The sequence below is a fragment of the Apostichopus japonicus genome, chromosome 8 (assembly GCF_037975245.1).
Source record: "Apostichopus japonicus isolate 1M-3 chromosome 8, ASM3797524v1, whole genome shotgun sequence".
Lineage (NCBI taxonomy): Eukaryota > Metazoa > Echinodermata > Holothuroidea > Aspidochirotida > Stichopodidae > Apostichopus > Apostichopus japonicus.
The window spans coordinates 38,717,124-38,734,367 of NC_092568.1; the positions used below are offsets into that span (position 1 = coordinate 38,717,124).

The 17,244-nt window shown below is 36.4% G+C and overlaps 1 protein-coding gene across 1 annotated transcript in view; it reads left to right on the forward strand.

The window, feature by feature from the left end:
• The first annotated feature begins 5,979 nt into the window (after positions 1-5,979).
• Positions 5,980-17,244, forward strand: part of LOC139971921 (gamma-aminobutyric acid type B receptor subunit 1-like) — a 40,340-nt gene continuing 29,075 nt past the window's right edge. The window contains exons 1-2 of the mRNA XM_071978765.1: positions 5,980-6,350; positions 11,073-11,418. Of these exons, the coding sequence (XP_071834866.1) occupies positions 11,089-11,418 (330 nt within the window). The 5' untranslated portion in view covers positions 5,980-6,350; positions 11,073-11,088. The remainder of the gene's footprint in view (positions 6,351-11,072; positions 11,419-17,244) is intronic.

Below are 17,244 nucleotides of genomic sequence, written 5' to 3' on the forward strand. Positions count from 1 at the left end.
ACGTCATGGCATATCGTAGATGTGAAATAAAGTTATAGCCGGTATATATCCGTTACCTTAGTACTCCTACAGTCTTCTGCAAAACTAAGTATAGTTACCCCTCCCTCTCAGAAAAAAAAGAGAGAAAATGTGGATATTTATCATTAGGTGTCTGGTACAGTAGGTATAAGGGTATTCTAGGTAGAACTACTCCTATGAATGAGATCATGTTTTCTGGTTCCTTTAAACTCTGAGGAATAAATAATGACAACATGACTTAGGGAAAGTCAACCCTCTTCACAAACTTCAAACTTGAATAAAATATCAGATCAAGATTTAACACCATCACAGTTCATCCTCCAAATCATTTCCCTCTGCATCAACCATCTCAACATCTTCTTGGAAGTTGCAACAATTTCTACATTAACATAGGTCTGTACACGGCAGCTCTGCATTCATACAGGAACATCTTCCTTTAAGACATTTGCTGACTCTACAGCTGACACACCGAAGCAAAACATCTTGGGCAGGTGGCTTTGTCATCCAAGTGATTAAAAGGTCATCATTTTTAAGTTTCCATCCATGTCCCTCTGGTGAGGGTACATCAATCCTTTGCTGTAATGCCCTACTGTGAATAGCAGCCTGGTAGGTGCAGCGCTTCACATGCTGGATCAGAGCATCTATTGTTGGTGGTAAATTCTGCTCTGAGGATGGAGATAAACAGAACACCTTGTACCATGAAATTGGAGATTTTTTAGTCTCACATTTTATGGTGGGGTACCGATATAAATACAATTCAGCTAGAAATATGTTGCAAATTACTTTCAAAACTCCAATGGTAAGATTAACATGATATTGTATCTCAAAGCATTTAGGGATTTTTTTCTTGGTGGGGGGAGGGAACCCATATTCCAAGAGTCCTAGATCCACCCCTGAATACTTAATGAACCACAAATTGAAGAAAGTACTTACCCACCTTTTATGATCTGTATCAGTCTTCCTTGTCAAGAATGGTATGCAGCTCCTATAACATAGAGAGTGGCACCTCACTTCAGTGCAACACAGTCTTTCCCTCTTAATATGCATCAACATGCATGGGCTCATCCTAATTCCGCTCGGCTGCTTGTCGAAGCAATCCTGTAATAAAAGGAAATAATAAAAAAAAGATTGGTTTGCATTTTCTGTTGACAAAAATGTAAGTTTGAACAAGTAAGAATTAAGACAATTTCATTTATATACCACATATTTTGCAAAGAAGAATTTAAACAGGTTTTCTGTTGTTATCGGCAGTACATTATCTCTTAACATGATGGTTTAAATGATACAATGGTAGATTATATCTGTTACAAATGATAAGGAATCAGATGGTTGTTCATTTGGTATAGCTAAACAGGCTGACCATAAGACCTTGCAAATCTAACCTTATTCCCCTTTTGTTACACTTAGTTTTCTAACTCAACTCCTTTAATATCTCTACCATTCAAATAACGGGCCACAGTGAGAAAACTATGAAGCCCGTACTTAACACCTAGGCTAGTGCCCAGAAGGAGAATTTTAAACAAAGTTTCCATGCCTACCACCAAATAATAAAACAAATCAGATGACCATGCCACTAAATTAAATTATGTTCAGGTCCAAGCGATTACGCAACACCAATATGTAAATCACGTTAATAGTATGCAGTTTAAGCGATTACGCAACACCACTATGTAAATCACGTTAATAGTCTGCAGTTTATGCGATAACGCAACACCACTATGTAAATCACGTTAATAGTCTGCAGTTTATGCGATAACGGAACACCACTATGTAAATCACGTTAATAGTCTGCAGTTTATGCGATAACGCAACACCAATATGTAAATCACGTTAATAGTATGCAGTTTAAGCGATTACGCAACACCAATATGTAAATCACGTTAATAGTATGCAGTTTAAGCGATTACGCAACACCACTATGTAAATCACGTTAATAGTATGCAGTTTAAGCGATTACGCAACACCAATATGTAAATCACGTTAATAGAATGCAGTTTAAGCGATAACGCAACACCACTATGTAAATCACGTTAATAGTATGCAGTTTAAGCGATTACGCAACACCAATATGTAAATCACGTTAATAGTCTGCAGTTTATGCGATAACGCAACACCAATATGTAAATCAAGTTAATAGTATGCAGTTTAAGCGATAACGCAACACCAATATGTAAATCACTTTGATAGGCGCAGGGTATGCGATCAGGCAACACCAATATGTAAATCACTTTAATAGTCGCCGGTTATATAACAATCCACCCCTAATATGTTATTCACTTTAATGAACTGCGGTTTTTGCGACAACCCACCACCAATACAGTTACCACTTTGCCTGCGCTTCATGCGACAACCGACCGCCAATATGTTATCACTTTAATAGCCTGCAGTTTATGTGACAAATCACAATTTTGACGATATAATGTCTCAACCATACATTGGATTTGTTATATAGAGAACAATTTATTTACAGTTAAATGATTGCTCCTTGAAACCAATTGGTTTAAAATAACTTTCATCTGGAGGTGATTGTGAGACTTCAAGCTAATGTTATAGCCTTATTAAATGAGTAAATTCCGCAATATGTTTTCATTAAGTTACTTTTATGCAAGATCTCATACACCTGTACAATTAACAACTTTTACAAACAGAAATAGATATTTTTTAGAAAAAGTCATTAATGGCCAGCATTTTGTGTTCTTTAATGCAGACCGGAAAAATATAATAGCTTACATGAAAAAAAAAAAAGAAATGTTGAAGTCGTGCTTCAATCCAATAAATAGTTGTCTACTTTTAGGAAAATACTGACAATTTTAAAAGCATTTATTAGTCATAGTTTATTCGCAATATGTAAAAAGAGAGCAACATCACTTGAGTTTCAATGGTAACTTGTTTCTGATTTCATGGTATTATGACACTTATCACAACCTATCTTCTGTTGTCGGTCATGGAAATGGCGTACAGAAAGTGGTTCAATATTTATTCATCTATCATGTCCAACCTACAACCTACATGAAAGTTCGAGGATGATATAAATGAGGAAATAGCTAGTATGTTTAATTTATGGTAGTATAATCTCAATCATATTTCATGTGCTAAGCATCGGTCAGGGTAATTGGAGATTCAGTAACAACTTTGCAAGGACTATATTAATTCATTAGGCTTATTATGAGTAGAAGGTACCGCGATGCCTACATTCAGAATGCATGAGATTAAACTTAATTAAGGCATATCTTTGTGATTTTTAATGCTGTACTGTTATCCACATTCTTTAGTCCTCACCTATAACGTATGTCCAACTTTATCTTTTTAATTCCTCAGTAAGCCCCTGACCCTATTTAGAATGTTACTTCTAAGGTAGAAGAGCAAGATTTCGATGCCAACTTAGAACCTTTAACATGAAGGGAATTTAAGCTGACTTGTTACCTAATCTGAAATGTTTTTAAAATACATATGTTTCTGATGTCTGATTTTCCTGTTTGCTTGTTTCATTTAAAACGATACTTCCAAGGTAGAACTGTCTAAATAAAGTAAATAAAGTAATTTGATCTGATCTGTTACCTATTCTGAACTTTTTAAAAAATCACATGTTTCTGATTGGTTTTCTTAATTTTTTTGTATTCTTTGTTTGTTTGTTGTTTGTTTTATTTACCTGTAGGGGTCTTTGCCATTGAAAAAGAGATATCAATATTTGTTTTGCTGTTTAATGCGCTGACAATATGGTGTCAACGATTAAATGAAAGATAATCGAAAGCAATACAATCAGTAACCTTAACAAGAATGGAAATGATAACAAAAAAATGGCAACGCTTAGTCCTAATTACCCAGAAAACATATAAGCCAAAACACCAAATCCGCACACCTATATTACACAGGTCTCTACTTGATAATCAATAACAATTTTATCCCCAAACTGTTAATATCAGTTTAACCCGATACCCTCCCTTAAAGTCAAACCTGTCATATACAAACAGCTTGTAATTAATAACTGCATCACTATCGCACTAACATGACAACAGACCACAATAGAACAACATTGCAAAACCTCAAAATAACACAATTGAATCATTACATGCCCTTTGATAAACGTCATTAGCTCTCGACATGTTGGCAAGTAAATCATTTTGAATAAATTACAATTTAATAAGAGACAAAACAGCCAACAATTACAAGTAAAACTTCATACGTAAATAGCCTCCCTTTCCTCGTCAATGCTATTAAACTTACGAATTTAAAGTCATGCTCCCAAAACCTAATTAATAATCTTGAAATCATATGAAACCCCATACCATATGACAAATAGAATAACAAAATGCCAACAAATTCTCACCGAAACAATTTCCTCATCACTACAAGGTTAAAAAAATAATCTCCGACTGTCTGTATGTAAGACGATATGCTGTAGGCAATGAAAAGATGAAGATGACAACACTTTTTACTCTGATCAAAACTATAACTAGTCCCAAGTTTTATGTCACTTGACTACCATTATGCCTTATAAATGGACTCAGTGGAAAACATGTCTGCTAGGCAGATCTTTCAACCCCAACACTGCACTAAAATTACTCTGCTTATGCACCATGAAGGACGTGCTAAACCAACACCTAGGTGCAAATCCAGTTTAAACACAAGCTAAGACTAGGTTATCCTTAAATAGACGTACACTGCAGTAGCCTAAGCAAGCTAATCCTAATAACAAGAACCCAAACAGTGAGCATAACTGTAAACGATACCAAATGTAGCCTTAAAATACCCTTTCCCCAGAAAAAAGAGAAGAAAAAAAGAGTGTCTATTCTACAAAACTATAATATTATCCCCGGTAGGACCTCTTGCGAGGTCGAGCAGGGGTAAACTCCTTTTGTTGTTGTAGCCTAAGCAAGCTAATCCTAACAACAGGAACCCAAACAGTGAGCATAACTGTAAACTATACCACATGTAGCCTAAAAATACCCTTAGATAAACAAATTCAGCCCAGAACAATATCAATAACAAATAAATTATAGATAAACGTTACGTTCTCCTAACTGCAATTGGAAATAAATAATTTGGTATCAACATTTGACAAAAATGAAATAAACAGGCAAAAATGTTCGTACCAAGAAAGTTTAAACAAGTTTATTCAGCTGACTCAATTAAGTTTCTCATAACTTTCTGCTTTTTGCAGCAAAATTTCACTTCATTTAAAATGTTGCCTCCCAAGAATGGTCATAGTAGGCGGTAGTGTTTGGCTGTTTGCTATAATGCAGAGAAAAGAATATTGCTAGTAAAACCACTAATGTTAGGAAAATTGTGAATGCACAGCTGAGTTGTGCATATTTTGTTAAAATATACTGGACCTAGAGGATCTACGAAATTCCAGTCAATGTTCACATTAACAAGGAAAGAAAAAAAATATCCTAGTATGTTCGCAAATGTGTACAAAAGTTTGGGACCCTGGGGAGCAGATACTCCGAGTTGTAGGGGCACCAACAATTTATGAAGGGGCACCAATAATTAAAGGTGGGGCACAATACTTATGTGCTGTTACTTCAGTGTGAAGTTTTGTTCACATGGTGATGGGACAAAATAAGGGCATTTGGTGTAGAGAAACTAGTCAAGCACACGCCGCCTGCACCCAGCTGCCTGGCTAACTTAAATGTAACTCACAGACTGACTTTATGAAACAACGAAGATATCATTATTAATAAATCCAATAAATCGTTATAGGTTTTCATGAAATGTGTCGCTTAATAATGATTGGCATGCTGTCTCAATATGTTTACATGCTTTTATTAAAGAACATGAAAGTTCCAATAGAACAAGGCACCTTCATAGAGAGTTGCCTATAAACGTGTATTGCAGCAGTTTTAGCAGTCTGCCACAGTACTTTGTTGTCTACTTACAAGTAGTCTCATCTTCTGTGATATTGTATTGTTTTCATTTTGTAAATTGATTTATCGAAGAACAGTCCGACCGCACAAACAACCAGATGTATATGTGTTGTTATAACTGTATGTCGTCATTGGCCAATGCACGCCTCGTCAACTAAAGCAGATTGTTTTCTTGTTTCCTCCCATTGTTGACACCGGAAGAACTTGTAACGACTGTTTGTTGGAATCATGGATGGAATTATTGGACAGTTTCAACAATGTTAATCATTGTAAAATATTATTGTCAGGAACCTTGTTATAATTCTTTCGACCTGGCCTCTCGGAAAAATTCCAGTTAACTATATTTCGATTTTGAAAGACCGCCCATTTGGATCTGAAGTCACTTCTACTGAAGACAACTCTCCTGATTCTCCTACATTATTCTTCTGACATTTTCACCAAAAATACGTGTTTGAATATTCTGAGGTAGGCCTTCTTACGACTTGGTTATTACGCAAGATTATTAATTCATTCTTTATATTAAATGCACAATTGTAATATATGCCTATTATCTTGTATTATCTTTATTTATTTTGGTAATTTGCAGACAGTGAATTAAAATCGGTTTTATTCATATGAAATTTGCGTTTCGTATGATTGTGTAGCCAGGATACTTTAATCTAAATCTGTTTTGCTATTGGATTGAGTGTCAATTTTGGAAATGCAATCGATAATTTTCAAATGTTGCATTGTTTAGCATTGGTAATTGCTTTTGTGTATTAACAATAAAATTGATGCAACCTATTGGCAATACTGTCAAAATTCTCAAGAAATCTTTTACAGTGCAGGATAAACGTCCATTGATTATCTTGTGTACCTTTCTGTACAGCGCTTTGAGATTTTATTGGAAAGCGCTTTATAAATAGCACATATTATTATGAGTATCATTATTGTGTTCATTTTGAAATAGCTAAGTGGGGTAATATTATGTAGCGCGATCTTTTTCTCTTCACTGTAAATGTAGTAACATTTCATTTCATTTTCGTTTCTCCATAACATACAATAATAACAATATATAAAAATTATGTGTCAATATTGAAAGTTAAATTTATGTTACGAAAGGAAGTGATCTTAAAGCCTTTGTAATCTTGTGAGGCAGATCACTCTCCTTTCTATTAAAAGAGAAGTAAATAAAAATAGAAAACGGGAAAGTTACGAAGGAATAACATCAACAAATTGATTAATAAGTATTTATGTCATGCTTTATCGAAATTTCCGATTTTATGGAGCAATAAAGTTTTACTTAGTTACTTACTTAGTATACTTGCTCTTAAAACCTGATAGTCAGTTGCAGTTATATGAATTTCAGTATAAAGGATTATTCCGAGCTGAGGTAGTTCCATACACGTAAGCTTTGTTTTAAAATATTAGATTTAAAACGTGGTTAGCGGAGGCATCTAGACTGACTTGTATTATAGTCATACATGTCACAGTTTAAGGAGAAGGATTTTTGTAAGTATGTGGGAGCACGATTGTGAATAATTCGGTAAGCAAAGCAGATTCTTGAACGTGGAATTTCAACTAATTGAGGGAAGAAATCAAGTTGCTAGTATAGTCATATGCGTTTACAGACCAAAAATACCGGACCGCCTTCTCTTGAATCATATGTTCCGGCCCAGACTGAAAGACAGTAAGACATGTGAGGCAAAATTAGGGTAAGGATAAGGGAACGAAGGATTTTATTTAGTAAGTAATGCATTCATCTCGACAATAAACCTGTACCTTGGGCAACTTTCACACTAACGGAGTCATTATGAGGTTTCCATGGAAAGATGATGTCGATATGAACACCTTGAAGCTTATTACGATCGACCTTTTGCAGTGGTAATATTCAGAGTAATATTAATGTCCTTAACACTCAATCCATTTCCAAAACTAGATTCACTTAATAACGTCAATTTTTTTCTTTGCATTAATGTGATAGCTTGTTAGCTGAAAACCAACCATAAAAGTTGTTAAATACATTGCAGATGGTATATTCTAGAAGTATGATATCTTGATCCGTGAAGAAAATGCTAGTATATCGTCTGCAAAAAGAACAATAGTACAAATCTGTGAAACATTAGCTCTGTCATTGACATAGAAAATAAAAAGTAAAGGACCTAAGATGGAACCCTGAGGAACCCCACATGTTACGTTTAATGATTCAGAATGGGTCTCTTTATAAGATACAAACTGCCTCCTATTGGATCGAAATCTCATAATCCACAAATTACCTCCTATTGAATAGAGAGCTCTTGATCCACAAACTGCCTTCTATTGGATAGAAAGCTCTTAATCCACAAATTACCTCCTATTGGATAGAAATCTCTTAATCTACTCTAAGCCAACACCCCTTATACCGTAATGGTATAGTTTCTTCATCAAAGTATTGTGTTCGATTGTATCAAAAGCCTTGGAAAAGACTTAAAGTATTCCAAATGTTGTTTTTGTTTTGATCTAAGGCAGTATTCAAATGATTCACTTTGTGAGCCAGAGCTACCTAAGAGAAGTGGTTTGGCCGGAATCCATACTGCCCTTAATAGAAAACATCACATCATGTAATAAAGCTATAAAGGCGATTGTGGACAAATCTTTCAAATATTTTGGAGAAATTTGATAAAATTTAAACTTGACATCTATCTTTAGAAGTGAAATGATTTTTCTTAGCGATACGAATTATATGATTTAACTTGTTTCGGCAAGTTGGAAAATCCGTCCTATCATCCGCTACATTAGTTTTATATTTCTTATAAAGCTTATTTTTACTAATTAATTTGTTTGATTGTAAGATGACGTTACTTTTCCAAGGTTGTCGCTTATTAAGACTGTTGGTTGAACATACATAAGATATTGAAAAACAACTTTCATAAGTGTTACGAGGGGAGCAGGTGTGTACACAGACAACTATCTTGTAAGAACCATGCAGTATGAGGCTAAAACTGGTATGGGCTGTAACAAAGAAGAAGAATGGAAGGGAGAGGCTCGATGAGCGCAAACTGCAGAGTGAAGACATCAGGAAGAGGTACAACACAGAGGTTGAGAACAGGTTCCAGGTATTTGCAGACATAAGGAGAAAGAGCATGATAAGACTTTAGAGGTATACAGAGAAGCGGCCATGAAAATGAAAGGTGTGACAAAGAAACAGAGCAAACCATGGATAGGGAATGAAATATGAAGGAAATGTGAAGAAATGAAAGAAGTAAAACAGATATTGAAAAGTTCAAGATCGGAAAGATTAAAAAAGAGACATAGGTAGGAATACAAAAAGAAAGACGAAAGGTGAAGATGAGTGCAAGGGAGGACAAGAGAAAATGGATAGAGTAGAAAGCAGTAGCAGCGGAAAAGAGAGAAAAAGAGAAAACGGAAGGAACAAAGAAGTATACAGCATACAAAAAAGATCACTGGCAAAAAAAAAATGAAAAAACATAAGGAAGTAGACAATATGTCCTATTTCTACATCACATGAGTAACACAAAAGTAGAAATATTTGCTCCAATATCTTCTCAAAGCTGTAAAATGGCCCATTTAAGTGAGTCTGATGATACTTTTTACCTTCTCCATATTTTAGTATTATCAGTATATTTCAAATCAGTTGAGCTCAATTGCTTCTATACCTGTTTATGTATCTTTGAACCTATAAATAATTTTCTTTTCCTTTAAAAGTATTCACATTTTCGTAATTGTACAGATATTGTGCTAACTGACATTATATAATTTCGTTTTGCTTAACATCACCTAGTATGTAATTTTTTTTTTTACAAAACAAGTGTTTATTTTGTTAGCTGTGATTTACACTTGAGTATGTTTCCTAACTGTGCAATGTTTCGCCGATAAATGATTATGATTAATGAAGATTTTTTGTTTGTTTTATTTTAGTGTAAAATGTAGTAAGAGGAAATTGAACAAATAATAGCAACCAACAACATGTTAAAATAAAAATTAATAGAAAAAGTATAAACAACAAATTAATATTAAAAAAAAAACAATAAACAAAAAATGGTTGACATTTAACCAGGTTTTCAACCATCGGTTTACATAACCAATAAATCATGGTTGAAATTTAACCAGGATAAATCGTATAGATTAACCAAATGGGTTCATCTTACAACTAAATCCTGGTTAAATTTCAACCAGGATTCGTGGTTTGAATAACCAATAAAATGGGTTATACCTTTTCTCCAGATTTCCCTTGTTGATTTTACCAGGTTTGTGTAGGTAGATATATGACTCGGAACCTGGTTAAATGTTAACATTTTCCTGGTTAAATTGAACCATTGTATTTTTAGAGTGCAGCCGATACGTTCACATAACTACAATGCTATCAAACTGAACATAAACAAGTTATATTTCTTTTAATATTCAATACAGTGCTATTCAATTAATTTTAAATGTTAACCATTAATTTTGAATACTTGCCAAAGGGCAAAGGCAAATAATGATGGCTTGTTGTCTGTTAGCGTGTGTCAGTTTCTGACTGGTCTCTTATCAATGTAACCCAATAAAGTTAATGCTGATATAACCAGCAGAATGTTTGTACCGTAGTACGTTAAAAGTAACATGTTGTTGTCTGTATCAGTCAATATTGTGACTACAGATCAGCTAAAGCAATAAAACAAATTCAAAAATTCTAAGTCGACTTTGGAATAATAATTGTACTATTGAGTAGAAGAAACGTATTGTCTCTCGGAGAATGTCAAAGGTCACCTGTGGTCACCAGAGGTCATAATTTGGAAACCCTGTAAACAATACCTCAAGGGGAAATTTACTACGGATTTCATACTATGCATGTGGATGAATCATATTAAGTAGAAGTCTATCGCTTATTTGGGGAAGGGGTCATTTGTGGTCACCAGAGGTCAACATTTCGAAATCCTGTTAACAATATCTCTAGGGGAAATTTACTAACGGATTTCATACTATGCATGTGGATGAATCGTATTAAGTAGAAATATATCGCTTATTAGGGGAGGGGGGGGTGTGAGAGGTTATTTGAAAGGTTATGAAAGAAGAAAAAAGAGAAATTAAGAGAAAAGAGTACGTAAAAATAGAATATTAAACAAAGAGATTTTGAAAATTGATATCACAGATTAAACTTAAAGAAATTAGTTCTAAACTAGGATATCTAGACTAAACCTACTTCCTATCATTTCTAATTTCTCTTTGTAGACCTTTGAGGCCAAAGATGTCTCCACGGGCACTTCTCTGGTTCTGTACTACCATTTTTAGCATCACCGTGGTGCTTATTAATGGTCAGTCTAATAAACCGACTTTGCCTATTCGTGGAAGTACTGAACAGACAAGCGCCAGCCCGTGGCTGGAAAGTAACGTCACCGAGGCACCGTCCTCCTCCGCACCGAGTCGCATCCCACTTTACCTTGCTGTTCTGGTGTCGTTTGGGGCGGTGGATACATCGGGGTCTTTTGTAGCGTCGGATTTAGCTTTGAAACACATCAATGAGAGAGAGGATGTCTTACCAGGCTACGAGCTGCGCATGTCATTGTCAAACTCTGCGGTAAGTTTTACACACACACACACACACACGCATGTTTATACAGAGACACATATATATATTATGCATAGATATTGTCATATACATGGGTGGACATGGACAAAGACAAGGAGTCATAAACATATGCAATAACAATACTTAAATATTTGTACTTTGCTTACCCCCCCCCCCCCCAAATAAGCGTACCAAATTGAATTCCATGTTTGTTCTTCGTACTTCAAATGGCGTACCCAGATCGATTAGAATCAACATATATATATTATATACATATTAGTTAGTGCTGCCAAGTCACCCGCTTTGGGCGGGTGTCACCCGCATTTTCGGGTCGTCTCCCGCTCACCCGCCCGCCTGTCCGAATCTCCCGCATTTTTGAAGAATCTCCCGCATTATATAGGCCCACAGAGTTTTTCCTGTGAAAGTGTATCATTGCTAGCGTGAAATTCATTTCACACCAAAATGCGAATTATCTCAGAACCGCCAGGATCGGAAATTACTCAAAGCCGATCGTGCTAAATATGCCCGGCTGAAAGCAACGTTACCTATACGATTCGTGAAAAATAATAACGTTACGACACACGTGAACGCAACAGCGTCCGCGAAGTCATTGAATGCAACCGAACGAGGTACGCGCGCTACTGCCAGAAACTACCGGTAGCTGTTGTACACATGCACACATCACCGCTGTATACCGTAGGCCATGCTGGAGAACTCCGGCCGGGAGGAGTTCAGTTCCTTAGGAATTTGGAATATCACATTCAAATTCAGCTCAGTGCTACTGCCCCAAAATACAGGAAGTGCTGTTTCCTGCCGCGATCAGGGCCGGGTCTGTCATACGACAATGATTTCCCTGATTGTACGCTACGCGCGCCAAACCGGTGGTCGCGCTCCGTTGTCATTTTCCACCTCTAACCCCTTGGCCCACATCTCAAGTATTGAGGACACAGTGCAAAATTTCAGAGATTTTTTTTATTTCAAGATATTTTTTCCTCTGGAATGAAAAAAAATAGACACAATACAAATATGGAGACAGTATAGATTCAGCTTAGATGACCCGGGAAGTGATGTTTCCGGCCATCTGAGGGGCCGTAAGATCCCAAAATTTTCTTCTACGCTTCGCGCCAACCCATGGTGGCGCTCCGCTTAGATGGTGTACTTAACCAACAGCACCAGACAATTTTCACCCGCCTAAAACACATCTGACCTTGGCATCTCTGATTAGTTCGCCCGTCCGTACGACGATACTTGACAGTAAACATGTGTAAACGAGCACTGAAAACTACCAATGAACTAAAAAATTAGAGAAGGCATGTTGCGCCATTTAAGTACAATATTCCTAAACAAAACAATATTCATAATGGTGTGTGATACATAACCTTCGATTTGCGCACAAAGACTGGTATTTTTGGAACTGAAAAATAAATTTGATCATTTTCTAGTAGCTTGGACAATATGAAATGATTGACAACATTAGAAGATTTTGGTTTTCAGAAACGACTGCAAATACCAACCCCCTTCCGCCATTAACCACCATATAGTCCATCTGTCCCATGCAGCGTACTTGATCAAAACCGTCACTCCATGAAGGTTTCAATACAATAATTTGCTTAACATTGACATTACCACACTGTAACATTTCGTTCTATATTTTGTTCCCTATTCACGTATTTATAATAGTTCAGAGGCTTTGTTTTGTCCTTCAACTTTAAGAAAAACGTTTTAATTAGACAAATGGAGCAGCAAGCGATGCTATAGGTAATTTAAAATGCATGAACGGCTTTCTTTGGATAGAAAATCCTTGTAATTCTACAAAGTAACATGGATTTGAAATTGATTGCTTTTTGCCAAGGTAACCATGGCAACCATTTTAAATCTTATCGATGTTCAACTGGTATTGGCAGATTTCGTGATCGAGCAGTTTTGTTTAAGATGTCCTATATAGATATAATTATGTAGATAGAAATCTTAGGGAGAACGGCGAACTATCTGTTCTGAGAATTATTCATCTAATGTTCTTCTCCTACATAACAAGTATGTCTGAGCTATGTGTGTGTGTGGGGGGGGGGGGTGGGAGGGGGGAAATGGAGCGTATTCAGCTCTATGTGTGTTTGCCAAGTTTTAACTTCGACCTTTCCAGTTTACTGCCCTAATAGCTCAGTGAAAATAACACCGTTCTATGCAATTTTCATATTAATCATCATTATTTTTATTGAGTTATCTGTCGTTAAACATTTTTGAGCTGAATTAAATTCGCCAGATTTTTGAACGAGTCCGTAGATTCTCCAAACTTCAATCAAAATTTGCAAGCCCCACCCAACATATCATTCGCCAATCAAATCTCTCTGTTTTGTTTACGACCGTTAGGCCTAGGCTTACTTTCACTTTCGTGTCTAGCCTGTGTAAGGCCCATTCTCTTGAATAGTATCTTTCTTTCGGTCTTACCGATTTAGCGATTTACCGATTTAGCGAAATTGTGTCATTTCCTTCCATTGCAAGGAATACACAGGTGTTTTCAGGCGTTTCCTCCCTGAAATTGGGTCAAAAAAGTGGACGATACGAGTACATAAAGGTTACATTTGTGTAATGAACATGCTGATATGGGGCGGTCGCAGTGATTTTACGGTAATTTATTCACGCCATAAGGGCAACAGAAAATAAATTTCTTTCTTTCGATTGTGACAGCTTTTCTCCGTTAAACCCACCTGGTCAGAGTGCATTTAGAATAAGAAACATTGAATCTGCTTCGAAAGTTTGTTTTCCGAAATTCATCAGCAAACACGTATTGAGACTTTAAGCATAAGTCTTGTAAGCCAACAAAGTACCCCAATGCCGCTCTTATCAAAGACTTGAACCCTGAATAAGAACCCTAAATACACTGTAAAAAAATCATACCCAACAGACAGAATTTGGAGTTTTCCGAATCCGGCCCGAGGAAACATTCGACCAACAACGACCAACAGTCGGGTATACGGACACCTTAATGCGTTAGTCATGAGCAACGTACTGGCCTGCACTGTACATAGCTCACACTATAGGAATAATGAGATTTTGAATGCAAGTTTAGGGCCCTTTGTCGTAAACTTCCAATGTTTTTGCGCTGGCCCTCGTAGAACAGTATTTGAGAGCCCATGCTATATATGTAATCATGGGCGGCGATCCTGGGGGGGGGGGGAAGGGGAGGATATATCCCCCCATGAAAATGGGTGGAGGGGATGTAATACACCATATCCCCCCCCCCCCCCCACCAAATGCCAGGGATAAGAATATTTTCATGCCTACATTTATGCATCATCGTGAATGTACGGCTTTTTTTTAGCTTCATTTCTCGCCTACCATAAACGCAGTGCGATCTTTTCAAATAAACCGTCTTTATAAAGCAAGAATAGTTGACTGTAGGCTTCATTGGCCCTATAACAACAAAATGTATTATTGCGCCCACGGTATTGATATAGTACATATATGCACCCTCATAGTATTCATATAGGCCCTATAGAAGGCCTTCACACGTACATGTTCCCTCGAACAGCTGAGAATCTCATGTTGGTAATGCTTAATACACGTTTCACCTGGATGCCCTAGCAATCGGTACCTAGGAATGTAACTATGTGTAATTGTGTATTGCATGTGTATAGGCCTATAATAGCCTGCATGAGGCCATTTTCTTCATCGAATAATATAAAAGAGCTCTCGAACATTCTAACGTAGCGCCTGAAACAAGGTTGACAGTGGCAATATTCCCAAAATAACACCCGAAATTAAAAAAAAAGTATTTTGGATCCTGATTATGAGATATTTCGGACATGATATCCCTACTTTAAAGTTGGGTATATGCCGCTTGGAAACCTCGGGAAGTGCCGTTTCCGGCCATCTAGAGGGTTTGTAAATCCCAAGATTTTCTTGTACGCTTCGCGCCAACCGATGGTGGCGCTACGCTTAGATAGTCAACAAGGTCATATCCCCCCCACTCGGAAATACGGATCGCCGCCCATGTATGTAATGACGAACTGATCATAGCTATATACACACTATTTTGCTTACAGCTGACAAAGTTGACGTAAATGATGGGTTCTGTATCGTGATTGTGTTTCATGATTAAGAATGTTGACAGTGTAAGTGACGTCAGTCAAGATTCGGCGAACGAAGAATTCTCGAATTTACTTTTACCTTTGTGGAATAACCTTAACATGTAACCTTCCCCTTGTCTGGTCAATATTGTAATCGCATCTTAAATAAAATTCCAAAATATTTTATTTGCTTTATTGTTTTAGGTGTACTATACGAAAATAGTTCCCGGCAAAAAAAAGGTTGCAAAATAAAAACGATTGAATCTAGGTGTTGCTCTCATCAAGTATACACTAAACTATTTATTTTGAACGTTACTATTTAACGGTAGACGGAATTTAGATGAAAACACTTAAGATTTCTTTCCCTCGCATACTAATTAAAGCAGCTTCTCGAATTTCCCTATTATGCATCGAAGGTTGTTTCTCTCACGCAAGAACCTAACAGCTTCTTTCCCACTTTATCATAACTTATATGCCTCAAATCATTCTTGTGTTAACTCAATGTAAAAATTTAGGACATGTTTTTGCAGGAGTCAAACCTGAACTAATTTTCAGTTTACTTTGTCTTCACTCACATGGGTGAGCATTCTTTTAAAATTTGCTTTAAAATGTTTCTTCTTGATTTAAAATCGAATTATTATCGAGTAGATTTCCGTGATTAGGTAAAGTGAGTCTGTTTTGAATATGCCATGCGCAAAGTATAATCACATCAACATCGAAATGCAAAACAGAAGAAGTCCGAGTGGGAAAGAAACCGGTTTCAAAGTAGGCCAGTATCAATGCTCATGCCCACAAAACGACGTGCACTACTGTGCAGTTGTATAGAAAAACGAAATGGGTTATAATGCATTATCACTGAGCATTTCATGTGGTCAGGAAAAATGCCTTGATGAATCTAAAGAAAAAGATATGTAAAACGAAGCACTTGTTAAAAAAACTATCGGTGCCATTAAAAAAGAAAGATTTAAGAATTGACCGTCATCAGTATTATCCTCAAATATGCTAGATAAGTCAGGTAGTTGTCACCCAATTGTACTTAACCTTAAACATGCATTGGGCTGCCACTCTCAAAGCTAGTTGTCCACACAGAGATAGTCAGTTATCTACTTAATCCTCCTCGTTTGGTACAGGACGAAGGAGAACCAGAGCCTCTAAGAAAGATATTTTACAAATTGAGGACTTGAATTTGAGGCCGGTTGCTGATAATTCTTAAACGGGCTGCAATATATAGTGTAATATGAGATGTGTGTGTGTCTTTGAAAGATCGATTAAGTTTGGGTATATAAGTCACATATGAGTCACAACCTGAATGATTCGTCTTCGTTTGTTCTCTTTATATAATTTTCATGGCTTTTTCTTTACATTCCCGAATTACTGTCGTATCCTAAACATGTTTATACTGCATACCTGCTATATACGCAACCTGCAGTCTCCAAAGTAAAACTTAAATTGGCTTTTTCCCCCGAATATCTTGCGTAACCAGTTTTGAAAGCTCGCGATTTATGAGATACCTTGTGCATTTGTAAAGCTTATGTTTTTTATGACCTTTGGATCGCATCATCGCGGTAATTTTTTTTTTCTTTAACTCACGTCAACGATTATTGAATGAAATATATTCTGACGATAATCTGTATGTTGACAATCTTAATTAGGAATTGTTTAACCTCCATTTCTCTCAACAAAAAAATTAACATATTTAAACATCCTCCTCCCCTCCCCTCTGGACCTTCAATATCTCACCAGTGCGAATAAATTCAAAAACGTATAA